Source organism: Boleophthalmus pectinirostris, unplaced genomic scaffold, assembly GCF_026225935.1.
Source record: "Boleophthalmus pectinirostris isolate CB_2022bp ecotype Guang Dong unplaced genomic scaffold, ASM2622593v1 HiC_scaffold_6, whole genome shotgun sequence".
Lineage (NCBI taxonomy): Eukaryota > Metazoa > Chordata > Actinopteri > Gobiiformes > Gobiidae > Boleophthalmus > Boleophthalmus pectinirostris.
In genome coordinates, this window is record NW_026571447.1 from 25,214,582 (window position 1) to 25,242,046 (window position 27,465).

Below are 27,465 nucleotides of genomic sequence, written 5' to 3' on the forward strand. Positions count from 1 at the left end.
ACCTTTAAATTAATAAAGGTTTAAATTAAATAAAACTGTTTAAATAAAGCATAAAATATCAGTAGCCAAAAGACAATAAGTGCAATAATAATGTCTGTATCAATCAGTGCATATTTTATTGGATAGTTTGTTCCAACTCATCATTCAGTCAATATAAATATAGTTTAGTATTTGTTTTCAGAATTGCATAGAGATGCAAACAAAAAGTGTAGGGGTACAAAGACTAGCCTACTTATAATGCCAGTTCAGTCCCTAACTAACTTAGTTCCATTATGAGAAGCAGTGTATTAAACACAATTGCAACATTTGTCTGGTTTGTTCACCTACTTTTGTCAGTAAATGTTCAGTAGGTTTACAACAAAGCCACATTTTAAATGTTATTGCTGATTAAGTGAGTTCTCTTTCAAGGCAGGTCTGAGAAGGTTTTCCGACACGGTGGACCAGATTGTTTTGGTTCCTGCTCCTTTCCCATGCCTTCAAACATCAGGATCCTGCAAACACCAGCTGAAGTCATTGTGGCATCAAGAAATTCAAGGTAATTAACTCCTAGGACCTTGAAAAGCTACACAACTATTCAACTCATCAAGGTAGAAACATAGAGTCTATGGCCAGAACAGATTAATGAAGTTATAGAACTACTTAGGAATGATTAAATAAATATGTTTTTCACATTCATTTGACTAATAAATTGCTTGCAGGTTATTTATATTTTTTGTGTATTTACTCACAACTTTAAAATAGCATTCCTCTTTCCCAACATCATGTTGAGGAAGTCATGGTAGCATATGGTGTCCTTTGACGACCCTCCAGCCACTTCTGACATCATCTTCTTCAGTTCTAAATGTGTCTTGGCCAATCCAAGTTTCTCAAGCATCCGCTTTAAACCCATTAGGTCTGCAAATATGGTGCAATAAAGGAAAGTTGGTCACCAGAGGTACAATTTTTTAAATTATACTGGATTTTACCAATTTCGCCATTGTCGTTGAGGTCAAATTCCATGTATTTCTCTGTAATATAAAAGAAAATAATACAATACTACAATAAAATTCTTTATCGTCATATATTTGCACAAAAACATTTAAACAAACTTTTAAACAGTTCCAGTTTTGAGGCAAGTTCTTCCTCTTCTGCATATTTTTCGTCAGATAGAAAAGCCTTGAATACATAAAGATGAAAGTTAAAATAATCTGTTGGTTTGTTTATATTTGCAATAGTTATACATAAAGATATTTTTCCATAATTAAAAATGCCACTCACTTCATTGATAGAGTTAAGTTTTTCTTCTTGTTGAGATTTGAGCAGACCAAATGCCTTGCCACCTGCGCAGATAAAACAATGCAAAAGTCTCAAGTTGTGTGTATGAATGAAATAAAAATTATGAATACTATAAAAAATAAAGAGAGAAACTGACCTTGAAGTGTGTCCATTTTATGCTGAACTGTGGTGCTGTGAAAGCGGTGCAAGTGTGAACCGCCCTGAGAGTGTTAAAATGAAGCAGAAGAGGAAGTGAAGTGAATGAAGTGGTCCTTATGAAATGTATCAGCAACAGTTCACATTCAGTAACATGCACCCAGAATAAAATAAACCAATACAGCAGTCTGTCTATTATTACAGAAATGCAGCTCTATATAAATATTTCTATCTATTTCTATTTCTTTATTTCTATCTAGCTGATGTGTCCTTTTATTGTTTTGACTATCTATATGAATTGTAAACAATAAAAAATAAAAAACTGTTAGACCTGTCATGTTTGGACTGAAACATGTGTTTGGTCGATAAAAGTTTTTTTTTGTTTTTTTTGTTTTTTTTTACAATATGTCAATCAACGCCCTCATCATGTTGCCACCACAGACTGCCACGTTTATGGCTGCCACACAGAGGTGCTAATGCACAAGTAAGACATCAAGAGAAAAAAACTGGGGGAACTGAGAATAAGTGGGTGCAGACATACCTTAAGGAAACTGATTTTAAGTTTCTGTAGGACTTGACAATAGCCTACTACACACATGTTGCAGAAATGACTTGTTTTGTATTTTGTATCTTTTTTATCTGTGTAGTCCAGTGTTACTGTGTAGGTAAGTACATTTGAATTATTTAAAATTATTCATATCCATTGTAAGGGCGATGTCTAACTATATTTACTGATTTCTTGTATGCCAGATGACACAATAATTTTGAGGTCTGTAGATGAAGATGCATCTTTTAATTGCTCTCATTCAGAGCTTTTGGATAGACAAAGCTGCTCCAGGATAAAATGGACTAAATATTCCTCAAATGGTCTCAGTTCAAAAGTTATTCTTGTTAGTCCTGAAACCCCAGAGTTTTCTAATGCTAAACGTATAAAATTGCAGCTCAAAGACAGACAAAATGTCCTCTTACTTACTAAAGTACAGAAATCAGATGAAGGTGTATACAACTGTGAAATCTGGAGTGGATGGGAGTGCATACTTGCCAAAAACTTCACTTTGAAAATAAAAGGTAGGCTAAAGCTTACCAAATAGCTATTTTTTGTACTATTTTATCTCTATTTTTCTTACTTTCTCTATTTCTCATACTTTCGCTTACTTTTATCAGATTGCTCAACTCAAGATAAGAAGGCACATGTTGGATCCGTTGTTACTTTGAACTGTTCAATGGGGAACCAAGCCAGGGTCTATAATACCTCCTGGTCTATGCTCAAGTATGGCAACCCAGTCCCCCTCCCGAATACATATCAAGTGAATGGGTCAACAATATTAGTCAGATCTGCGCTGACCTCTGACAGTGGGTGGTACCGCTGTAATTACAGTCTCAGAGACACTCAACAGCGCTGTGTAGACATCAATCTTCAGGTGCAAGGTGAGACTTTTTCAATGCCACCTTTTTCACAAATTGCAATAATATACTATTTCTTTAGTAACTTCTTTTCATATTTTGCAGAATTTTCAACAAAATTCGCAATTAAAGTAACTCAAGGTCAGTTTGACAATAAATGAATACTAATATTAAATCTTTTAGTATAGAATAAATGTTTTTGTCCTGTACAGTGCCAATGGTCAACCAGACTGCTCAGATCTCCCATAGTGGAGGGGGCTTTGCACCAGTACACACAGTTGCAGTGTTAGCTGGAGTTGTCTTCATTAGTGCCCTGGTAGGAGCAGCACTTTACTGGAAACATATCAACAAAGAAGTCCCACAGGAGACACGGGAATATGGTCAGTTTTGCTTGTTTCACATTTTGAACTAAAATTGCCATTAGTTGACAGTGTCTTCATCTCTTCAGATTTTGTGTATGATACGACATATGATGTTGTTCATGAACCTGGTGAGCACATTTTTTTCTTTATTTTTGAAAACCTTTCACACATATCTTCTGCTATTTTTGCTACTTTATTTTATTACTGTTATTTATTTTTTGCTCTTTGTTATTTATTTTGTAATCTGTGAGCTACAGATAATTATTTGGTAAATCCATTGCAAGTAGAAATAGTCCTATGCATTCAATTATGTTATATGATTATAATTTCACCAAATTCTTCAAAATATACTGTTTGCGTGCTAAACAGCATTAAATGATATACACAGTAAAAAGATGCAAATGAAATGTATTTCCACTAAATATGTAATGTTTACATAATATTTACATCCAACTATACCCAATGTTTTACATTTTAGTGTTTACCAACCAACCTTTTTCCCAGCAACAAGGCCAGGATGAGCAGATGTGCACTTGTGAGTAGCTTGTAATGAAACAAATATGAATAAATTAAACAACATGTGTAATTTCTAATATGTCTTTCTTTTCTTATCTTTTTGGCTGCAGTCTAACAGCTTGAATTTTTCATTGCTGTGGGAGAAGATGCTAGTTCACAGCCTGTAGTAGATCATAGAAACTGTCATTTGAGGTGATGGCTTCTCTTTTACACTTGGGACCACAGTCTTGTACATCCTCATAAACATTTGTCTGTAAAAGAATATTATTTGTCAAATATATGAGTTTGATTTAAAAATTTTGTCCGTGCTTTATTCTTACCAAACCAATATTTGCTTGTAGATTTTCTGTAAATAACAAATGTCAAAGTTAATGCAAAGGGTTATTTTTATTCGATTGTAGTTTGAGATTTAACCCGTCAACTGTACCTGGATACTTGTTGTGCTTCCTCTTTCTGTACAACAACAGTATAGCAGCAAAGCACAATAAGGCTATAGGAAGGGTTATCCAAGCAAGGCCATGTAGAGCTGTAGGAAGTGTTTTTAAAAATAGTTTTATGCAGTGATACTACTTCACACATCAATCAAGACATAACATTAAGACCACTATTAGTTGGAGTCAATTCGATTGCACAGATGGGCAAATTATAGTGAATTTTTAAAGCAGATTTTAGTTTAGCTGCTTGGTGTAGTGTGTATTTTATGCCTACAAATATTCACATTTATATTTTTCCACTAGATAACTAAGATAACTGGTCTATTGTGGACAAACAGACAAAAGACCTATGTTTCAAGTTGGCTAGTGATCATAATGTTATGCCTTATTTGATAAATTTGAATTTTCACATTAAAGATGCATTATGTAGCTTTTCTGGTGGAGGGTTCATCACCTGCTTGTCTCATGATGTTTGCCTGTAATATTCCTAAGGAGTTAGCATTAAACCCATCTATTAATGCTCAAAAATACATTGGAATACACAGTCTTGTCTTCATTGCAGTAAATAAAATTTTAAGTTTAATCTATTTCAGTCAAAGCAATACCATCTCCACGGAGACCAGGAGACACTCCTGCAAAAAAGCTACGCAATGCACGTTTAATAGAATTATCACATCTTACTTACAGTTGCTATAACGCCACGTCTTTGTTGCCACTTGAGCACCTTCTCTAAGCACTGAGCACACACTGTCTCCAGTGCCCAGGTGAACCTTTGGGACTGACAGTTTGTTGATGAGACTCCTGTTTCCTTTTAATAAACCACTTGTAATGTAAGGCGTATCATCTTCAGACCAGGTTAGATTGAAGTCTGTGTCACAAGTGGTACTGGCACAGGTTAGCACACAAGTCAGTGTGACATTTTCTCCTTTTGAGTCCATCTCTGAAATGACTTTATAGAAACGTATCAAACTATTAATATTTGAGTCATTTACAGTGTGGCTGATGTTTTTGTACTCACTGTCAACTGTATGGAGCCAGATTTTTTTTCCTTTTCCTTTATCTTCACACTGGTACTCTCCTGAGTTTGAAGCACGAACATTTCTTATTATTGTAGCTGAAGCAGTATTTGAGAAAGAGGTCGACGTTTGGCTTTTGTCAGTCAAAGCAAGAGAGGAAACCTTTGTACAAGTGAGAGATACTGACTCACTCACTGCTGCGAAAACTTCCTCTATGCCATCTGTTGAAAACAGAGCGCAAGTTACATAATACAGTACTAAATATATGCATACGTACATATTTATACTTTACCTGAAACTGTTGTTTGGTAAGACGTTATGGCTGTAGCTGAGCCATTTAGAGAAGCTTGACATTTCCATTTTCTGTGATGGTCAGTCTTTTTAGGTTGAATTTTAAGTTTTGAAAAGCAGTTTATTTTGTTCTCAATCTGAAACCGCTCCCCTTTGAGCTGTGTATTGTCCTCTGCAAACCAGCTGATTTTTAGTCCAGTCTTGTTGCAAGGCCTTATAAGTCCTATATAATTGTTTAAGTAACAGTGGAGCTCAATCTTGTCTTTGTTCTCCGTTTCAGCAACTGACAAAATAACAACAAAATATCTCACGTTAAATAAGATGATATGATAGGCTACTTGTGTACAATGACTCAAGTTTATACTTACTGATGAGGCACTGAAGGTCAACACTTGAATTCTTGTTTCCATTATAACATGTGTAAATGGAGGCGTTATCGTTCTCCATGTAACTTATGTGCAGAGAGCAGTCTTTGAGCAAGGTAATGTTTGGAGCCACCAATCGCCCCTCTCTCACAACATCAATTTCAAAGCCATTATGGTCTTTGGTCCATGAAATGGACGAGCACCTTGACCCAGAGCTCACGTTGCATGGTAAAGTCACACTGTCTCCCGATGCAGCAAACACAACTAAATCTGCTACATCAAAACACATAATACATGTAAACAGAATTCACTCATGAGTTGATTTGAAGTTGTTATAACATGTAAAATCAACATAAACTATGGATATGCCCCCCTGGCACAGATCTGACTCACCACACAACACTGCCCTAACCTAACACAGACTTTTGTTAATTAAACTGTGAACTGGATAAAATGCATGAACAAAACAACTAAGGTTTTAAGAACTTAGAACTCCATCCAACAGCATTCCCCAATTAGGTAGCTGAAATGAAAGCTGGTTTTATACTACTTAGGGGAGGTGCTTAATCTAAACATGAGACTTGTCTTATCCCATATTCATTCATTGCCCACAGAGATATACATACATTTACAGGTTATACTGTGGTTTAAGATCAACTGATAACAATTAATTTGTAACAATGAACTGATAGCAATTAATCAAATGCAATTTGAGATGTAGACTTTTTTATGTAAACAAAGTAAGTATAGTTTCCCTCAAATAGCTTCATACTTCCCTCACCTTTGACCCAGCTACTTTCTTTTTAAATTAATATCACAGGTTACTATCACCAAGGCTATATCCATGTTGTCTACAGCTACTCTAGCCAGAGTGTTTACCTGATGAATGAGGAGCCGTTCCTCTCAGAATAAGAAATAAAAGTCCAATACTAAATAAAAAAAACATCGTGACACACTTGTGGTCAGCTTCTTCAGTTTTGCTATAAGCAAAAATGAGTGACCAGAAATGGTTTCAACTTATTTCAGGAAATGACACATATCACCCCAGAACTCAGTCACTGTGAGTTCACTTACCAAAGTAAACTGAAAGTATTGCTTCTCATTATTCTCAGTTGACAACAAAAAACAGTGCAACATGTTATGTATATATTAACTTCTTTTAAAATCAAAAGGAGAGCCCATCAGCAAGCAGTGTATTTATAATAATGATGTATCAATAATGATGCATTAGTCAGATATCTCGCTTTTTCACATGCTCCAAGTCACTTTACAATTTTGTGCATTATTCATTCATTTCATTCCCAGTGGTTGGTAAACTCCTATTGTAGCCACATGTGCCCTGGGGCAGACAGAAGGAAGCGAAGCTGACAATGTGCGCTATCAATCCCTCCGATCACCACCAACATTCACATGCACAGCCCTTTCAAACCAGGCAATATTTATTTTTTTTAAATTGTATTTATTTGTAAAGTGACAGCACATATTAATGACTATTTAAAATGTAAATATGTAAAAATTATAGCCAACGTGGCTAATTTCCATCTTCAGTCCCTCAGCAGATTGATGTCACATCATCTACAGGACTGGGAAAAGTACAGCAACAATCACAGAAAAGTAAGTACCTGCAACACCACACAATTCAATACAATGTGGCTGATGTGTCTTGCCTAAAGACACAATGGCAGTTTTTTACTACCGGCACCCCACTGTGGCACCTGGACTATCCAGCTTCTCCTATCCAAGTACCACCCAGGCCCGACCCTGCTTAGCTTCTGACAGCTGATGAGATCAGGCTTTGAAATGGAGGTTTGGCCACATTTTGTGTGCACATTTTGTTTGTGTGCACATTTTGTGTGCACATTTTGTATTACTTCGGCAATACAAAATGTGCACACTAGATGGTGCTATGAGCTGTCATCCACCAGAGCAGCTCACAACTAAAGGCTGACACATTCAGTAAATAGAAAATGTACAATTATAATGGATGTTTTTCATATTTTAGAATGATGATTTCATTCTTCCAGACCCAAATGGGGCCAAGAGACAATTTCCCTTATACATTAATCTACATTGTATTTTCTATTTAAAAGGAGAATTTACAAATTTTTTTCATCATAATTTCTTTAAGTTACTAGACCCTAGAACTCCACATATTACATGAAACATATGCATTTTAATAATATTCGTTTTAGCTGCTGCCCATACAGGCCTATTTACATTTATTGGCCTGTTCATGGCTTTCAGTTTGAGGATATACCAAGCCAGACAAGGGGCATATGTGGGGGATTAAATAAAGCAGAGTCCAGAGGAAGTATCACACAATCCTGTGAAATGCGCATTCATTTATTGAGGAGGGAAGCAGCGTGCTGAAGCACCTGTCCTTGGTGCAGAGTGAGAAGAACAGAGAGTGAAGGATACACGGAGCAGAGCAGAGAAAATCAGGGCTGTGGGAGGCCCGCACAGAAAAATTTACTATAATAAGTTGCTAATAATATTGTGTATTAAAGGCATCACATCACCGCTAGTTTTACAAAACTTTCTAGGGCTGGAGGCATAAACTACCGACCATTTCTGCATAAAGCACCCACGTGGCAGCGGCCCTGAGTGCGAGGTGCACGCGTCTGCGTCACCCTGGTCACATCTACTGTAGCGTTACCATACTGTGCGTCACCTATGCCCCTTGCCGGACTGTGTAGTTATGCAACGTTTCGATTTTTCCCCCCATTCAAAATATATAATATTTAAAGACAAACCACATCTATATAACATGTCGTTTTCGCAGTTACAGAACAGTATGAGTTTTAGTTGAAATGTCCCAGGCTTAATAGGCCGCAGTCACGTCCTTCAGGTCTGGTGGAGAGATCCTTGACAGGAACAAACTGAAAATGTTTCAGCAGGTACCAGTGTTGTGAAACTGTTCCACTATGTCCACATAGCTACTCAAATAGGTTGTATCAGCTTGATTTCGTATTTTTGGTCCATGTTCATTGCAAAGTGATATTTTCTTGCAGAGTTTCTACGAATAACAAAAGTTCAAGTTAATCACGTGTGTTAGTCATGCTTTAGTTTTAAATGTAACCAAACAGTACCTGGATCCGTGGTGTGCTTCCTCTTTCTGTATAGCACCATTATTACTACTGGGGTAATGCACAATAGGACTATAAGAACAGACCGAACGGCTATCCAAGTAAGGCCATGCAGAGCTGTAGGCAGTTTTAAAAAGAGATATATTTTATGCAGTGATATTTTTACACATATCAATCATGACATAACACTGAGACCACTGATAGGCATTGAGACCTAATAGGCATGGCTTATTTCACTTTCATTAGACTAAATAATGTTGTTTTTAAGAATGCATTTATCAAGATAAAAATATACTCAATTATCTGATAGATTTTGTTGCCCAATATAACAGGATTACACATGTTGGCATATATCTCTCTTTGTACTAATAAGCTATCTTCATCAAGTAGCGAAAGTGCCAAATTATGTCAGATAGCTGATCCAATTCTCTTGTGGAGTTTATGGATCTTCAGTGGACAGTAAAAAAGTTCAAACACACATGCAGTCACAATTTAAGGTAGACTGGTTGTCATAATGTTATGCCTGGTTTGATTGCTGCATTGAAACCTGACCTGTATTATCACAGTAAAGTTGTACTATGTAACTTTTCTGGTGGAGTACGTTTTTGTCTCATGTGATGGCTTTTCTTGAAATGCTCCACAGTATGACATGAAACCCATCTGTCTGACATTTATTCAATATAAGTTGGCTTTATTGCTCAAAAAATAAATGATGAATGATCTCTCTGTATTTTTCATACAGATTGACCTCCTTTAGGTGATTGTGCAATTAGATTTGTTTTTCCTCTGATGCATGTGAAACAAAGGAGCTCATTGGTCATCTTTTTATTTATTTATTATATATATATATATATTTTATCAAATTGATTTCACCTCTGATTAACACTGTGCTTCACTCATTGATTCTGCAGAACTGATATGGACAGACCACGCATGTCCCTGATTGGCTAATCCACCTGTCAATCACACTCATCTAAAAATGGGGATTCACCAGTGACCAGACTCACATTTTTGTAAAGCATTAAAGAAGTGTGTATTCTGGATCTCAGGAAAACGTTTAGTGCTAAAATATGGAAAATTACAGGCAAAGCAATAACATTTCCATGGAGACCAGGAGATAGCAGACCCTCTTACAAAAAACTACACAATGCACCTTTAAAATAAACATCACATCTTACTTACAATTCCTATAACGCCACGTCTTTGTTGCCACTTGAACACCTTCTCTAAGCACTGAGCACACACTGTCTCCAGTGCCCAGGTGAACCTTTGGGACTGACAGTTTGTTGATGAGACTCCTGTTTCCTTTTAATAAACCACTTGTAATGTAAGGCGTATCATCTTCAGACCAGGTTAGATTGAAGTCTGTGTCACAAGTGGTACTGGCACAGGTTAGCACACAAGTCAGTGTGACATTTTCTCCTTTTAGGTCCATCTCTGAAATTACTTTATAGAAACATATCAAACTATTAATATTTGAGTCATTTACAGTGTGGCTGATGTTTTTGTACTCACTGTCAACTGTATGGAGCCAGATTTTTTTTCCTTTTCCTTTATCTTCACACTGGTACTCTCCTGAGTTTGAAGCACGAACATTTCTTATTATTGTAGTTGAAGTAGTATGTGAGAAAGAGGTCGACATTTGGCTTTTGTCAGTCAAAGCAAGAGAGGAAACCTTTGTACAAGTGAGAGATACTGACTCACTCACTGCTGCGAAAACTTCCTCTATGCCATCTGTTGAAAACAGAGCGCAAGTTACATAATACAGTACTAAATATATGCATACGTACATATTTATACTTTACCTGAAACTGTTGTTTGGTAAGACGCTATGGCTGTAGCTGAGCCATTTAGAGAAGCTTGACATTTCCATTTTCTGTGATGGTCAGTCTTTTTAGGTTGAATTTTAAGTTTTGAAAAGCAGTTTATTTTGTTCTCAATCTGAAACCGCTCCCCTTTGAGCTGTGTATTGTCCTCTGCAAACCAGCTGATTTTTAGTCCAGTCTTGTTGCAAGGCCTTATAAGTCCTATATAATTGTTTAAGTTACAGTAGAGCTCAATCTTGTCTTTGTTCTCCGTTTCAGCAACTGACAAAATAACAACAAAATATCTCACGTTAAATAAGATGATATGATAGGCTACTTGTGTACAATGACTCAAGTTTGTACTTACTGATGAGGCACTGAAGGTCAACACTTGAATTCTTGTTTCCATTATAACATGTGTAAATGGAGGCGTTATCGTTCTCCATGTAACTTATGTGCAGAGAGCAGTCTTTGAGCAAGGTAATGTTTGGAGCCACCAATCGCCCCTCTCTCACAACATCAAATTCAAAGCCATTATGGTCTTTGGTCCATGAAATGGACGAGCACCTTGACCCAGAGCTCACGTTGCATGGTAAAGTCACACTGTCTCCCGATGCAGCAAACACAACTAAATCTGCTACATCAAAATACATAATACATGTAAACAGAATTCACTCATGAGTTGATTTGAAGTTGTTATAACATGTAAAATCAACATAAACTATGGATATGCCCCCCTGGCACAGATCTGACTCACCACACAACACTGCCCTAACCTAACACAGACTTGTTAATTAAACTGTGAACTGGATAAAATGCATGAACAAAACAACTAAGGTTTTAAGAACTTAGAACTCCATCCAACAGCATTCCCCAATTAGGTAGCTGAAATGAAAGCTGGTTTTATACTACTTAGGGGAGGTGCTTAATCTAAACATGAGACTTGTCTTATCCCATATTCATTCATTGCCCACAGAGAGATATACATACATTTACAGGTTATACTGTGGTTTAAGATCAACTGATAACAATTAATTTGTAACAATGAACTGATAGCAATTAATCAAATGCAATTTGAGATGTAGACTTTTTTATGTAAACAAAGTAAGTATAGTTTCCCTCAAATAGCTTCATACTTCCCTCACCTTTGACCCAGCTACTTTCTTTTTAAATTAATATCACAGGTTACTATCACCAAGGCTATATCCATGTTGTCTACAGCTACTCTAGCCAGAGTGTTTACCTGATGAATAAGGAGCCGTTCCTCTCAGAATAAGAAATAAAAGTCCAATACTAAATAAAAAAAACATCGTGACACACTTGTGGTCAGCTTCTTCAGTTTTGCTATAAGCAAAAATGAGTGACCAGAAATGGTTTCAACTTATTTCAGGAAATGACACATATCACCCCAGAACTCAGTCACTGTGAGTTCACTTACCAAAGTAAACTGAAAGTATTGCTTCTCATTATTCTCAGTCGACAACAAAAAACAGTGCAACATGTTATGTATATATTAACTTCTTTTAAAATCAAAAGGAGAGCCCATCAGCAAGCAGTGTATTTATAATAATGATGTATCAATAATGATGCATTAGTCAGATATCTCGCTTTTTCACATGCTCCACGTCACTTTACAATTTTGTGCATTATTCATTCATTTCATTCCCAGTGGTTGGTAAACTCCTATTGTAGCCACATGTGCCCTGGGGCAGACAGAAGGAAGCGAAGCTGACAATGTGCGCTATCAATCCCTCTGACCACCACCAACTTTCACATGCACAGCCCTTTCAAACCAGGCAATATTTTATTTTATTTTTATTTTTTTTATTTGTAAAGTGACAGCACATATTAATGACTATTTAAAATGTAAATATGTAAAATTATAGTCAACGTGGCTAATTTCCATCTTCAGTCCCTCAGCAGATTGATGTCACATCATCTACAGGACTGGGAAAAGTACAGCAACAATCACAGAAAAGTAAGTACCTGCAACACCACACAATTCAATACAATGTGGCTGATGTGTCTTGCCTAAAGACACAATGGTAGTTTTTTACCACCGGCACCCCACTGTGGCACCTGGACTATCCAGCTTCTCCTATCCAAGTACCACCCAGGCCCGACCCTGCTTAGCTTCTGACAGCTGATGAGATCAGGCTTTGAAATGGAGGTTTGGCCACATTTTGTGTGCACATTTTGTTTGTGTGCACATTTTGTTTGTGTGCACATTTTGTTTGCACATTTTGTATTACTTCGGCAATACAAAATGTGCACACTAGATGGTGCTATGAGCTGTCATCCACCAGAGCAGCTCACAACTAAAGGCTGACACATTCAGTAAATAGAAAATGTACAATTATAATGGATGTTTTCATATATTTTAGAATGATGATTTCATTCTTCCAGACCCAAATGGGGCCAAGAGACAATTTCCCTTATACATTAATCTACATTGTATTTTCTAGTATTTAAAAGGAAAATTGACAAATTTTTTTCATCATAATTTCTTTAAGTTACTAGACCCTAGAACTCCACATATTACATGAAACATATGCATTTTAATAATATTCGTTTTAGCTGCTGCCCATACAGGCCTATTTACATTTATTGGCCTGTTCATGGCTTTCAGTTTGAGGATATATCAAGCCAGACAAGGGGCATATGTGGGGAATTAAATAAAGCAGAGTCCAGAGGAAGTATCACACAATCCTGTGAAATGCGCATTCATTTATTGAGGAGGGAAGCAGCGTGCTGAAGCACCTGTCCTTGGTGCAGAGTGAGAAGAACAGAGAGTGAAGGATACACGGAGCAGAGCAGAGAAAATCAGGGCTGTGGGAGGCCCGCACAGAAAAATTTACTATAATAAGTTGCTAATAATGTTGTATATTAAATGCATCACATCACCGCTAGTTTGTACAAAACTTTCTATCGTTCACACTTTAAAGGAGGGTTGGAGGCATAAACTACCGACCATTTCTGCATAAAGCACCCACATGGCAGCGGCCCTGAATGTTGTTTTTAAGAATGCATTTATCAAGATAAAAATATACTCAATTATCTGATAGATTTTGTTGCCCAATATAACAGGATTACACATGTTGGCATATATCTCTCTTTGTACTAATAAGCTATCTTCATCAAGTAGCGAAAGTGCCAAATTATGTCAGATAGCTGATCCAATTCTCTTGTGGAGTTTATGGATCTTCAGTGGACAGTAAACAAGTTCAAACACACATGCAATCACAATTTAAGGTAGACTGGTTGTCATAATGTTATGCCTGGTTTGATTGCTGCATTGAAACCTGACCTGTATTATCACAGTAAAGTTGTACTATGTAACTTTTCTGGTGGAGTACTTTTTTGTCTCATGTTACGGCTTTTCTTGTCATCTGTCTGACATTTATTCAATATAAGTTGGCTTTATTGCTCAAAAAATAAATGATGAATGATCTCTCTGTATTTTTCATACAGATTGACCTCCTTTAGGTGATTGTGCAATTAGATTAGTTTTTTTCTCTGATGCATGTGAAACAAAGGAGCTCATTGGTCATCTTTTTTTATTAATTTTTATTTTTTTTATCAAATTGATTTCACCTCTGATTAACACTGTGCTTCACTCATTGATTCTGCAGAACTGATATGGACAGACCACGTGTGTCCCTGATTGGCTAATCCACCTGTCAATCACACTCATCTAAAAATGGGGATTCACCAGTGACCAGACTCACATTTTTGTAAAGCATTAAAGAAGTGTGTATTCTGGATCTCAGGCAAACGTTTAGTGCTAAAATATGGAAAATTACAGGCAAAGCAATAACATTTCCATGGAGACCAGGAGATAGCAGACCCTCTTACAAAAAACTACACAATGCACCTTTAAAATAAACATCACATCTTACTTACAATTCCTATAACGCCACGTCTTTGTTGCCACTTGAACACCTTCTCTAAGCACTGAGCACACACTGTCTCCAGTGCCCAGGTGAACCTTTGGGACTGACAGTTTGTTGATGAGACTCCTGTTTCCTTTTAATAAACCACTTGTAATGTAAGGCGTATCATCTTCAGACCAGGTTAGATTGAAGTCTGTGTCACAAGTGGTACTGGCACAGGTTAGCACACAAGTCAGTGTGACATTTTCTCCTTTTAGGTCCATCTCTGAAATGACTTTATAGAAGCGTGTCAAACTATTAATATTTGAGTCATTTACAGTGTGGCTGATGTTTTTGCACTCACTGTCAACTGTATGGAGTTGATATGAGTTGATTTGAAGTTGTTATAACATGTTAAATGAACATGATTTGAATAAACTATGGATATGCCCCCCTGGCACAAATCTGTCTCATCACACAACACCGTCCTAACCTATACACAGACTTTTGTTAATTAAACTGTGAACTGGATAAAATGCATGAACAAAACAAAAAAGGTTTTAAGAAGTTAGAACTCCATCCAACAGCATGTTTGGTTTAAGATCAATTGCTAACAATTAATTTGTCATATATAAAATGCAATTTGAGATGTTTACTTTTTACTTTTTTATGTAAACAAAGTAAGTGTTGTTTTTACTTAAACAGCTTCATACTTCCTCCACCTCTGACCCAGCTACCCAGGACTCAGCTACTCAGCTAGAGTTCTCTTACCAAAGCAGACTGAAAGTATTGCTTCCCATTATCTTCAGTCGACATCATAAAAACAGTGCAAAATATTATGTATTTATTAGCTTCTTTTAAAATCAAAAGGAGCACTAAACCAGTTTTTGAGGCTGACATTTGGCCTTTGCCAGTCAAAACAGGAGAGAAAGCATTTGTACAAGTGAAAGGTACTGAGTCACTCACTGTTGCAAATATCACCACATATATACATACTTATACTTTACCTGACATTGTTATTTTGTAAGATGCTGTGGCTTTGGAGTAGCAAATAAAAGTCCAAAACCAAATGATAAAATCATTGTAACACACTTGTGATTAGCCATAAATGGTTTTAAAAATTGCATCTATTTCTCCAGCCACTCTAAGTTCTCTTACCACAGCAAACTGAAAGTATTGCTTCTCATCAACTGACCACAAATATTAAGTGTAAAATGTAAAATGATAAAAGAGGTGCTAGAGGTGCTCTACGTAACTTTGCCAATGGAAGCTCTGCCAACTGTTGTGAAATGTTATTGCTATACACATTACAAGTGTTTTTTTTATTGCTACCATCAAAACATGTCTTCTTCTGTGAGCTATTGAGATAGAAATGGTTTGATGCCATACTGTCAAACATGGCATCACAGTAACAAGGTAGTTGTTCCAACAACCTCCTCCTTCCTTCCACTACAAATGTTACATAGTGCACCTTTAAAGGTCCTATTTTACACAAAATGACGAAATTACACAAACTGGCTCTTATAAGCTTGTAAGCTATCAAAACATATCCAGTGTTGTTTTATTTCATTTACACGTTTGAGTAATCCTTTATTATTAAGGACCTGCTCAAAATGCTGCCACCTTGTGATGTCATGCAGTGGCAGTTTTCAGGTTCATTTTTTTACCTTTAGTTTAGAAGAGATAGGCCATTTCAGATCTGAAGTAATTGTAATTATTTGAGTGAAGGTGTATGGAGTTTAAAAACACAGTGGAGCACTTTCTGTATCACTATGTGACATCACAAGGTGGAACAGAGTGTTTTCTGTGTGTGAGAGAAGAACTCACTCTAAATGTGCAAGGTTTGTTTGTTAAACATGTGTGAATGAAACAAAACACAAGTCCAGGCATGTTTTTGATGAGGAAACAACATTCTAATTTAGATTTTAATAAAAAAAAAAAAGAGAGAGTAATCTGAATCTAAACAAGCAGTCTGTCTGTAAACTGCCATCTCAACCTGCAGGCCACAGTAAGACTGACATGTGGTTGATAGAAAATATAAAAAAATATGTTGCTACTAGCTCTATAGCTTTATGTCTTTTCAGACAGTCCTCTTCTCTATGACATGTATAAGGGTTTTCATAGTTCATAGTTCATAGACAAATGTAACTTGGTAGGCTTACATAATTCAGTTTTAGCTGAAATGTCCCAGTCTTGGCAGTGCTATGACTTTGAATGGTTTGACCTTCAGCACGACACTAGCCACACCCATCAGGTCTGGTGCAGGGACTTTGTCAGGAAGAACAAATTGAAAATCTCTCAGCAGGTACGCAGTGAAGAGGAACAGCTCCATTTTGGCCACAGATTCCCCTAAACAGAGACGTGCCCCTCCTCCAAATGGGACCAGGGCCCGAGTGGCATTACTTCCCTCCAAGAAGCGCTCTGAAACAGAAAAAGCTGTTTGGTTGGTGAGAGATACTAGGTAGTATGCTTCAGAGGAATATTCTTCTGTGATTGATCTTTCAAGTGATGAAGTTTAAGAAAATGGTAATAATTTTGGTTGGATTATTATGGTCAAGGTTTAAAAAATAATTAAGGTTAGGCTTTGATTAAGGTTATGAAAAAATCCATTACCTGGTCTGAAGCTGTATGGGTCAGGCCAAACTGCAGGGTCATGGTGAGCGCCAAAGAGGTTTGGAATGATCACTGTGTTTTTCGGGATGAAATAACCCGCGATGCTAAAACCGAGAATGAATTCAAGATTTTAAACAATACATGGAGGTTGGATGGCTTGTTAAAAAAAGTATTTTCTGTCTAGTTAGAGTGCTCAATTAATAAGTTTACTAACTTTTTACACAATTCACATAGTTAGCTTTCTATACATGTTTGTACCAGAGTACCTGCTGTCTCTGATGGCCCTGTGAGGCACTGCTAAAGGAGCAACTGGCCGCAGCCTGAGCACCTCGTGGATCAGAGCGTTGAGGGTGGGCAGTCGGTGTCTGTCGCTATATTTGGGGTACTGTCCATCCAGCACCGTGCACATCTCCTCATACACTCTGCTCTGCACCTGAAGAACACATATGTTTAATGTGATGTGTCTGTATTTGAGTGTATTTCATTTGTGGTTTGGACGTGCCTCTGGTCTGTGCAGAAGAAAGGCTATGGTCCAGTTTAGCCAGGCCGCAGTGGTCTCAGTTCCTCCAATGAGAAGGTCCACAGTGGCCATGTGAACATGAGTGTCTGTGAGCATCTGTGGAGTATAATAATTATTTATTAACATGGAAACTGTTAAATATTATAACATTCAAAAATGTCTAATTTAATTTTTTTTTTTTTTTAAAGACAATGCATGGCTCACAATATGTTAATATCCTGATTTTGCAACACATAAAGTACTTTTCACAGTAAAAAGAAAGTTAAAAGGTAAAAATATACGGGCCAATGGGCTGCACGAACATTGGGCTAACTCTCGAAAACAGCGACAAAATCACATGTACTGTTGTATGTACACAGATAATTAAAGTAATTCAGTTACAATCATTAATATTATTCAAATGTTCCAACATGGCGCTTACCGTGTTCTGTTCAAGACCATGCAGTAATGAACCAGTTATAGCATCTTCACTTTTATTTTTTAGGGACTACACAAAAGAACCAAATGACACTCTGATCAAACACTGACATAGCTATAACTTTTTATAACGTTTTTATACCAACTTTATAATCATTGAGATGTTTTTGTATGATATCATCTCTCCGCACTACCTCTTTCAAAAGGCGTGCAAACACAGGATTTGGTAGTTTCTGTAAAAAAATAAAACACACATTGAACTGTGAACATATATAAATGTGAGTATTTGAAAGAATTACTGTTTACTCTGAGCAGCGGGAAAGAGTCCAGGGCAGAGATCCACGACGAGCCCCACAGAGCCACAATCTCATTCAGACAAGTGTGCAAATGCTGCAGCTCAGGGGAACTTTTATCATACTAGACATAAACAGAAGGGCGATGTCAGGTAATGTTTCAAAAATACGTACATGTTGAGCAGATTGTTATATGTACTTCATATCAAATCAGCCAGAGAAAAGTACATGGTTGCTTACCTCTTTTCCAAAAGCCAGAGTAGTGATGACATTACTTGCAGCCACAGTGAAATCCTCAGATAAATCAACCGCTGTGCCTTTATAGTTCATTAATACCTTGAAGAATGAAAAAAAAAAAAAAAACTGCATGGTTTGTTTTGCTGCTGATTGTTCAAAGTATTTTTCTCTTGTACCCTTCTCATGTGCAGTGCATGCCTCTCTATGACTTCGTGCAGAGATTTCTGAGAGCATCGCTGCAGTGCACTGTGAACCAAGCGCCGATGTGCCCTCCATACCTCAGTGTAGTCACCCAGGGAGATGGAGCACCCTCTAGACACTACGTTTCCTGTAACAAATATACAATGATAGCTTTCCCAGTGTACATCACCAAAACATTAATTTTGAAATGTTAAACCCCTGACAAAAGTTGAAAGGTATATTATTTGAGTAAGTAAATAAATACACAACACTACAGTAACAAAAAACATTATAAATTAGAGCACCTGCTACAGCTAAAACACAACCATTAAGACTTATGATATCCACTGTTGATAAAACTATTACAATATCTTACATCTACTTCTAATAATCTAATAGTAGTTTTATAAAAGCACTTGTGGCCTGGTGATAAAGCGTGACCCACCTGTGTAAGAGTCTGGTCTTCCTGCAAAATCTGACCATTTCTTCACCAGTGCCTCTCTGATGACTTCACTGCTGTTCAGAACTACAATGGCTACAAGAGACAGACACAGTCCTTCAGATCTATCAAATAAGGAATATTCAAAATGCCAAAATGTGAGTGTCTCTTACTGGTGTTTCCACATATGAGACGGTAGATGCTTCCATAGCGTTGAGCCAGGTTGGTCAGGTGAATAGGCAGGTGATCATGAGCTAACTCCATCATGTTGCCAATGAGAAAATAGCTTGGCGGTCCAGGGAGAGAGAGGGATGGGCTACCACACACTAGCTGAGTAACATATTGGAGCAGGCGTGATTTAGCTGCAAGGAAACAGATAATGAAAATACAGAAACTAGCTTATAAACTTTGCATAAATGTAATTAATGTACTTACTCCCTTTGTGTTCTGCATTGTTAGTTTTGTTTCGCGTTAAAAATAGAAATTAGTGCAATCAGAAAAAATAGCAGCAAAAGCAGAGCTCCCACACTGAACACACTCAGCTGTATTGCCATTCTTGAGAAAGCAAGTCAGATCCCTGCGAGCCCATTATATATTGTATCTTTGTTGTTTTGTTTCCCTGACCTCGAGATGTTTCATTTTAAGATAAGATCAGGACTCTGTGTAATTTGTGTTCTGTAAACACAGAGGGTGGAAGGAATGAAGGGCAAGATAATAGTCACTTAACAAAATATTTTCTCATCGCAGGAAAATGTTTCTTTCCAGTGTGCAACAGTGACATCTAGCGTTTGCAAATAATGTAACATGTCTATTCCCCTGGCGTTGAGTTTACACCTTGGATCTATTTACACTGAAGAAAAAAAAAGTGGCAGGAAAAGGAAAAGTGGCACACGCGGTTCCCTGATGTCCAAACTCACATCGTACATGGTTGGTTAACTGCAGTAGCCTATTAATCCATGTGGAGTAAAAAGTATTCTTTAGTCTACATTTATTATTGATGAAATACATAGCGATAACCTGTCATATATTTAGTTTATTGTGTTGCTAACCTCATAACTTTCCTCCAGGGCCAAGCCTGACTCATCGTGCTGTTATCATGGAAATATAATTCTTACTTTAGTTCCATGGGTGTTACTGTCACAGTTTTTTTTTTTTTTTTTTTTTTTTTTTTGGCCACACCTATTTTTCTTTTCCTCCATTGAGAGTCTAGCTGCCATAGTTGCCCTGCTTTTGAAAAACATTACTTTCTGTACTTATCCTTCATACTTGTTGGATTTGACCTACTCCTTCTGTAGACTCTATGAAATAAATATAGGTTATAGTTGATATTTTAAAAAATCTATGCCTATAGAAACAGTCTAGGCCAGTGTTTTTCGAACTGTGGTTTGAGGACCCCCGGTGCTACACAAGATCTTTCTGGTGTAGTAGCCTACATGGCTCTTACTGCATTTCTAGTTTTTGCTTAACATTACATCCTTTTTATCCTTCAGACCTGGTTTAAGTTTATGTAAGAGGTAGATCTGGTGCTTGGAAAAAAATAATAGGCTATTTTCTTAGACCTTAGATCTACTTGATGTAAAAGGTTTGACAACCACTGCACTACACCACTACCCTACACCATTACCTACCTGGCCAGTCAAAACCAAACACTTTGACAGCAGAATGTAGAAGAGATTGTCTGTTCAGTCATTACTTGACCATAAGAGTTCAAATAGGCTATGCAATTTTAGCTTTTGCCCTCATGCATAAAATAAACATAAAATTAGACCCACAATGGCCACATTTATTCAATTGGAGCGGGACAGTGCATACTTAATTACAGTAGTGAAGTACCATTGCAGTACACATGATGGTGTTAAGGCTAGAACACTGAAATATAGATGAATCTAAATGGGTCTTTTCTCGACAAAAACATGAACAATCAAAACAATGAGACGAACAGGATGGAAAACTTTTAACATTCAACTTTCTCGGGCACAAAGTGAGTGTTGTTAGCCGTGTGTGGCCGGAGAAAACGTGGAAGGTCGGAATTTCATCTCGGTGAATGGAATGGAGGAGTCTTTGCCTTTCCAGTCAATCCACACTATTCCCTGTTAATTGAAACACACAAAACAATAACACAGTATTTTATTATTCGGTCAATAAACAAATATGACCAATTTTGAAGTTGGGAGATATGTACCTGATTGTTGCTGTTGATGCCATACAGGCCATTGAGGTTGGTTTTGTAACAGTTCTTGTACCACCAACCCCCCATATAGGCCCTAGAACAGTGAATGCCCAAAGGATCTGGGTCCTTGTCCCGGGCTGAGAATGGGCGGCCATTGTGATACCTCATAGAGTCACCTGATGGACATTTAAAAGTTAGTTATATGGGAACAATTGGCAAAAAATGTATATCCTATTATATATTTTGATATGACATAGTGAAATTATATCTTTGCAGTCCATCAGAAATGTGCTATAGTAGGTATAGTGGCTGGCTACTGGTGTATTCATTGAGGTTCAGGTATTGGATAGACGTGAAATACTGTAAAAATAATCACAAAACTGTATAAATATCCGATTATGTCCATGTTTGAGAGATTATAATGCATGTTCCTGTTCCTTAAGAATGTTTCAATTCTTGTTTTTTATGTTTTGTAGATTACATTGCTTACTTTTAGTTTGACACTATACAGTATACATTTTTTACATTGTGACAGACAGTAACATGTTTAAGCTTAAGTTTCTGGATCACCTGCGTTCCCTGAGTATCCAGATAAAGTCAGGGTGAAGTGCCTCTCCTCTGGGCCGATAGAGAAATTTGCATAATGAGCAAACGCAGTGTCATTTCCAGATCTCATGTCCACTCTCAGACTGACCGGGCCAACGCTGGTCAGGTTGTGAAGTAGTCTGTTTCCTGTTGGCACACATTTATATTCATCATGTTACAGAATAGGTCATATCTGAATAAGAGTACTGATTTTGCTCATAAAACTATACCAAGCCAGAACTCTTCACTGATGTTCCCAAAGCCGCTGCTATACTCGTTCCATGTTCTGTAGAAGTCTGTCTTTCCATTCATTCTCCGTTGGAAAACCTAAAACGTGTTATATGTTAATGAATGTGAGTAGTTTATGTGCGTAGTGTGATTGAAGCAGTTTCTCTTACTGTCCATCCACCTCCATTGGTCTCCATGTCACAGTACACTCTGACTGCTGGGCCCTCTCTGCCCTGTGGGTAAATGTCCACCTCTCCAGACTGAAGAGCCCCATTCAGCAGCTCCTGGGAGCATTCAGTGGGGAAAGGGAAGCGCAGTTTTCCTAAAAGGATTCAAAATTTCCATAAATACAAGTAGGAATATTTTTTATTTATTATTTATTAATGACCACAAATATTCCTACTACTTGCACAAGAAAACTCCCTATCTACCAGTTAGAACTACTAAATTATATGTTGGATCTTTTTAATGGTGCACTTTATGTACAGTTGGGCCTGGAATGTTCCACAGTATGGCATTACACATATAGTACAGGCCCAGGTCCAAAACAAAACTGACTGAGGTGCAGTTGATTATTAGTATAAATGTCATTATTTAATGTGTCAGAAATGAAGGGGCAAATAATTTTTAAATTGATGAAGGTATTTGGATTGATGAAACTTGTTGTTGTTAGCTTAACTCTCCAGTACTGTACCTGTGGTGAATTCTGCAGTGACAAGGGAAGTGTAGTGCCCATCTCTTTCACCTTGTACCAACACTGTATATCGAGACATGGGAATCAGGCCTGTCAGCTTGTATTCAGTGATGGTTGGATCCAAAATAATCTCCTGAATCGAATACAAATAGTTATATTATTAAAATCACTGACCTTTGTCTGAAAGCCTTATAGGTTGAGAATACAAAATGATTTTACCTTTGCCTCTTCTCCAAACACCTGGTATGTGATTCTGTAGCTTTGATAAAAAGTGAAAGTTTTCCATGTTATGGTAGCATGACGAGCACCTATTTCACTGGGTCTGACAGCTGCAACACACAGAGTTGTACATAAAGAAGCAGTAGAAAATAGAAAAAAATAGTAATTGTAGTTGTAAACTCACAATTAGCAGTAGTAAATGTGGTTGACATGCTGTGACTCTTGTAGTTGTCTTTCTGACTGAAGATCTTAACTGAATACAGGGTTCCTCGTAGCAAGCCTTTCAGCTGGTGTTCAATGGTGTTGCCAGATAGCATTACTGTCACTGTCACATTTGGAGCTGGAACAAGGCAAACATTAAATTAATTTTGTTACTATATATTTTTTAGGTTGGTCATATTTCAATACTCACTTTTGGACGATTCATAGCTGATGACAAAACGATCAACCTTCCCCAAACTGGGCGTCCACTTCAGGAGAGCCTTTGTGTCGGAAACCTCTGTAGCTTGGAAATGCGTCGGAGGAGCAGGCACTGTGGAAGGGACAAGGCAAAATAACTTTTGTTTTATTCTCATAACAAACCAAGGAAAATGCTTTAAAATTATTTACCTGTAGTGATAAGGGTGGTGTGGGGATCGCTCTGGACTCTGCCATATGTAGTATACACAGTGACGATGTAGGAGGTGCCAGCAGACAACTTGGACAAAGTGAAACTGGTATATTCTGTACTGAGAGTCACAGTTTGGCTTTCCCCTGGTAAGAAAAGTGCATGTTTAAGGATTCTTTTCTGTTTACCAGTGGTGAAAGAAGTACTCCTGTCCATACTATAGACTAGAGCTGTAACTATAACTATAAGTGATACTAAAATGTGGCAATAAAAAAATAAAATTAAATTGTCATCTGATGATTCTGTGATTGTTAGATAGATTATCATATTGTCATTTAGTGCTTTTAGTTTAATGCAGTTCTATTCTCAAACACACACTATACTTACTACTTAATGGCAGATAAAAAAAATACTAATTGCATGAAACATAATAAAATCAATGTAAGAAAAATGGAAGAAAAATATTCACTAAGCACATGAAAAAAGTATAGACTATGTTTGCTCTTGGTGCAGACAAACCTGTAACGATGTTGATGTATGTGATTCTGTAGCCGGTGAATGCTCCCTTTGGTTTATTCCAAGATACAGTGAAAGAATTCTCAGTGAGGTCACCGAACAGCACCTCCTTGAGTGGCTCTGGACCTGGGGAAAGGAAATGGATGCATGTCAAGAAACCTTCAAAATGTTGTCATTAGTTTATCTAAAATTTGTACCTGTTGTAGCTGTTACTCTGTGCATCTTGGATCGTCTCTCTGCCCCTGAACCATAGATGTACAGCACATACCGCGTGTTTGCTCTGAGGTTACTAAATTCCACTGAACGTGTGTTGCCAGGGACGACCATAGAGATCCTCCTGCCTTCTGCTTTGGTTCTTGTTGCCGTCACTTTACCAGAACTTGTTCCATTGATAGCGATTTCACTTTGCACTTGTACTTCAGTGAAATCTGTTTTGTCTTTTTCAAGGACTTCCTCTTCTTCTAACTCTCCAGCTTCAGGTTCACGGCGGACAACTGTAAAATTCTTGAACATGCCGTGTGGGGCAGACCAAGTGAGGATAAAACTATAGGAGGAAACATTGGTTACCCTTACCAACCCTAGCCCTCCTGATTTTGGATCTTTTCCTATGTCACTTTTGGTTTGCTGAAGTCCAGTCTCCTCTGCCGACTGCACATTTGTCACATTCACAATATATATACTCTTTACAATCTTGCCATCACCAGCTTGTTTGTCATCGCTTGCCTTTTCTTTTTGGCTCTGCTGTGTGGTAGACGTCTCTGTCATTGTAGATTGCTCCATCTTGGTTTTGCTTGTTTCAGTTACAGATTTTGTTGTGTTATTGACTTTCATTGTTGTAATATGTGTGACATTAGTGCGAGGCTCATCTTTGAGTTTGCCGGATTTAGATCTATCTGCAGATTCTTCGGGCTTGGCTATGAATATGGGCTTATCTGTGCGCAATTCTTGCTTCTCTTCAGTCAAAGGTATCTGAGTCTTCGTAGTGTTACTCTTTTTAATGTTTTTAGTGTCAGATTTGGTTTTACTTTTTCCTTCTTTGGTTGTAAAGCCAGATTCTTTGGCATCTCCCTTCTTGGGCTTTGTTTGGGATGCATCTTTTGCACTACCATCTTTTTTCATTGACGTAGAGGCTGGTTCTCCTGTAGTCTTGGGCTTTTCCTTGACAACTTCTGAAACAGCAACATAATAATTTTAAATGAGATTCAAAATATTTGGGCATGATTCAGTTTGATGCTTTGTACTTACTGCTGCAGTCTGAACCAGTGAAGCCTTGTTGGCAAATACATTTCCCTCTGTCACATTTTCCATTGCCACTGCAGTCATTAGCACAGCTTGCAGAACATGCACCTACAAAGTACCAAAGACAGCCCAGATGAAATAAAAACACATATAGACAAATAATATGTATGTAATTTTACCAAGCATCCTTACACTTTTCTTTTAGGGATGACATTTCTCTTTCCAGTAGAGCCACTCGTCCCTCAAGGGCAGCCATTTTGGCCTCACACCCGCCCTTACAGCTGGTGGGCACCAAACTGATCTTGTGTGTCATCACCAGAGGAGCTCCAGGCTTCAGCTCCATCTCTTCATCCTTTTTGCTGTTGGACTCACAACCATCAGTGATGACCACCTTGATTGGTGGGGTGGGGGCAGCACTGGGCTTGGGAGATTTGAGGACCATTGTTTGGTTGGCTGAGGGCTGATTCTTACTTTTTGGAGCTGTGGTAGGAGCTTTTGTTGGTGCTTGTTTCACTGTCTGATTTGTGGAGCTGGTCTTCTCTTTGGGGGTCTTGTCTGTGCTGGCCGAGGGTGATGACGGTTTAACTGTCACAGAAAAATTCTCTGCAGACACTGGCTTTTCTTTGGAGGTTTTAGCAGCTCCACCTGAAACTGATTTGGCTGAAGTTGACTGCACTTCTTGGATTGTTGTAGTGGCCGCCTTCTTTGTTATAGTAGCATTAGTAGATGTAGGTTTTGTTGTGACCGTTGCTGCAGGCTGAACCTTCTCTTTGGTTGTCTTTGAAGCAGCCTGAGCAGTTGTTGATGTTCTTGAGGCAGACTTCTCTTTAGCCACCTTTCCTTCAGTTGTAGTTTGATTTACTGAGGGCTGAGCTTTGTTTTTGTTGAGTTTGTCTGTTGCAGCGTTGGAAACAGATTTGGCTGAAGCACTCTGGGTTACTGACACTCTGTCCTTGGTGTTCTTTACACTACTTCCTGCTGCTGCCTTAGCTGGTGTTTGTGGGACATTTGGAACTGTAGTGGGGGCAGTTTTTTCTTTGCTAGTCTTAGCCTCAGCAGCAGCCTGAGGTTTGGCTGGGGCTGTCTGGTTCACTGAAGCTGAGAGCTTGCCTTTGTTGGATCCACTGGAGGCAGGAGCGGTCTTTGAGGGTGCTGCTGGAGTGGTTTGAATCACCGGTGGGCTGGGCTTAGTTTTGGCGGGTCCGGTGGTGCTGACCGTTGGGGGGTTTGGGGTGGTGATGGGAGAAGTTAAAACTGCCTGACTGACCGTGCTTGGCTTTGAGGCAGAGCGAGCAGCAGCTTTGGCAGCTACTACAGTGGTTTTTGGTTTTAGTAAGGTAAGAACTGCATTTGCTCTGGTGCCTTCACTTCCCAAAGAGTCCCTTCTGTCAATGGTCGGGCTTTCAAATGAGGGAAGTGGGGCGAGGAGTAGGAAAAGTCCAAGAGTAAACAGCATGTTCAGCCAACGCTTTTCCCTTTCTATATGTGCAGTTTAAATAGATATATTTTAATGTCCTCCCTGGTTTCCCTCCTGAAGATTACAAAACAAACAAAAATATTAATGGCTAGAAGCTTTTTTATTGAAGACATCATCAATCAATGGCTTTAGCTACCAGGATTTAGCAGCTTGCCAAAACTGTAAAAATCTGCCCAGGAAGGAAAACGTGTTAAAAAGGAGTTAATATGTGACAGGAAGAGAGCAGCAACAGAGCGGCAGTGTGCAGGACTGTGGCACTCTATACATCTCATGAGGTTACATAATTCTGCAATTTATGCCTAGTATTGACTGGAATTTGCAATGAAAAATAAGTAGAAATATTAATGAAACAATTAAGTACATTTTTTACAACTAAGGCAAGCATGCTTAATCTTGACTAAAAGTCATTTGCTAAAAATCTGTTAATAAAATAAAATAAAATAAAATAAATTAAAGGACAGCATTGAATC

The 27,465-nt window shown here is 37.9% G+C and overlaps 6 protein-coding genes across 8 annotated transcripts; 1 reads left to right on the forward strand and 5 right to left on the reverse strand.

The window, feature by feature from the left end:
- Positions 1-91: 91 nt before the first annotated feature.
- On the reverse strand, positions 92-1,566 carry LOC110171655 (allograft inflammatory factor 1-like). Its single transcript, XM_020937409.2, has 6 exons — positions 1,412-1,566; positions 1,258-1,319; positions 1,089-1,155; positions 966-1,007; positions 729-894; positions 92-491 (listed from the first exon to the last, which is right to left on the reverse strand). The coding sequence occupies exons 1-6, from the start codon at positions 1,425-1,427 to the stop codon at positions 404-406; spliced, it is 441 nt and encodes a 146-aa protein (XP_020793068.1). The 5' UTR covers positions 1,428-1,566; the 3' UTR covers positions 92-403.
- A 357-nt stretch (positions 1,567-1,923) lies between these two features.
- On the forward strand, positions 1,924-3,937 carry LOC110171759 (junctional adhesion molecule-like). Of its 2 annotated transcripts, XM_020937535.2 has the most exons (8): positions 1,924-2,075; positions 2,161-2,478; positions 2,575-2,838; positions 2,920-2,955; positions 3,027-3,194; positions 3,263-3,304; positions 3,655-3,711; positions 3,803-3,937. In XM_020937535.2, the coding sequence occupies exons 1-8, from the start codon at positions 2,018-2,020 to the stop codon at positions 3,805-3,807; spliced, it is 948 nt and encodes a 315-aa protein (XP_020793194.2). In that variant the 5' UTR covers positions 1,924-2,017; the 3' UTR covers positions 3,808-3,937. The 2 variants fall into 2 exon arrangements, with proteins under 2 accessions (XP_020793194.2, XP_020793193.2); XM_020937534.2 differs by lacking the exon at positions 3,803-3,937 and having other exon boundaries at positions 3,655-3,719.
- LOC110171758 (uncharacterized) lies at positions 3,301-6,826 on the reverse strand. Of its 2 annotated transcripts, none has more exons than XM_020937533.2 (8): positions 6,678-6,826; positions 5,802-6,068; positions 5,435-5,716; positions 5,145-5,363; positions 4,812-5,075; positions 4,120-4,218; positions 4,013-4,038; positions 3,301-3,943 (listed from the first exon to the last, which is right to left on the reverse strand). In XM_020937533.2, exons 1-8 carry the CDS (start codon positions 6,742-6,744, stop codon positions 3,842-3,844), a joined length of 1,326 nt encoding a protein of 441 aa, XP_020793192.2. In that variant the 5' UTR covers positions 6,745-6,826; the 3' UTR covers positions 3,301-3,841. The 2 variants fall into 2 exon arrangements, with proteins under 2 accessions (XP_020793192.2, XP_055019710.1); XM_055163735.1 differs by having other exon boundaries at positions 5,802-6,071.
- Positions 6,827-8,120: 1,294 nt separating this feature from the next.
- On the reverse strand, positions 8,121-12,073 carry LOC110171770 (uncharacterized). The gene is made up of 7 exons (XM_020937548.2): positions 11,933-12,073; positions 11,057-11,326; positions 10,690-10,971; positions 10,400-10,618; positions 10,067-10,330; positions 8,888-9,001; positions 8,121-8,814 (listed from the first exon to the last, which is right to left on the reverse strand). Exons 1-7 carry the CDS (start codon positions 11,997-11,999, stop codon positions 8,783-8,785), a joined length of 1,248 nt encoding a protein of 415 aa, XP_020793207.2. The 5' UTR covers positions 12,000-12,073; the 3' UTR covers positions 8,121-8,782.
- A 4,180-nt stretch (positions 12,074-16,253) lies between these two features.
- LOC110171734 (steroid 21-hydroxylase) lies at positions 16,254-19,813 on the reverse strand. The gene is made up of 12 exons (XM_055163982.1): positions 19,696-19,813; positions 19,434-19,622; positions 19,267-19,356; positions 18,818-18,969; positions 18,645-18,740; positions 18,418-18,528; positions 18,258-18,344; positions 18,116-18,181; positions 17,677-17,790; positions 17,441-17,607; positions 17,175-17,278; positions 16,254-16,982 (listed from the first exon to the last, which is right to left on the reverse strand). The coding sequence occupies exons 2-12, from the start codon at positions 19,525-19,527 to the stop codon at positions 16,735-16,737; spliced, it is 1,329 nt and encodes a 442-aa protein (XP_055019957.1). The 5' UTR covers positions 19,528-19,622; positions 19,696-19,813; the 3' UTR covers positions 16,254-16,734.
- A 1,230-nt stretch (positions 19,814-21,043) lies between these two features.
- On the reverse strand, positions 21,044-26,974 carry tnxba (tenascin XBa). Its single transcript, XM_020937491.2, has 14 exons — positions 25,711-26,974; positions 25,525-25,626; positions 24,477-25,448; positions 24,283-24,405; positions 23,766-23,909; positions 23,569-23,688; positions 23,341-23,496; positions 23,157-23,266; positions 22,938-23,070; positions 22,414-22,565; positions 22,246-22,342; positions 22,001-22,162; positions 21,443-21,606; positions 21,044-21,350 (listed from the first exon to the last, which is right to left on the reverse strand). Exons 1-14 carry the CDS (start codon positions 26,972-26,974, stop codon positions 21,252-21,254), a joined length of 3,798 nt encoding a protein of 1,265 aa, XP_020793150.2. The 3' UTR covers positions 21,044-21,251.
- Positions 26,975-27,465: the final 491 nt, after the last annotated feature.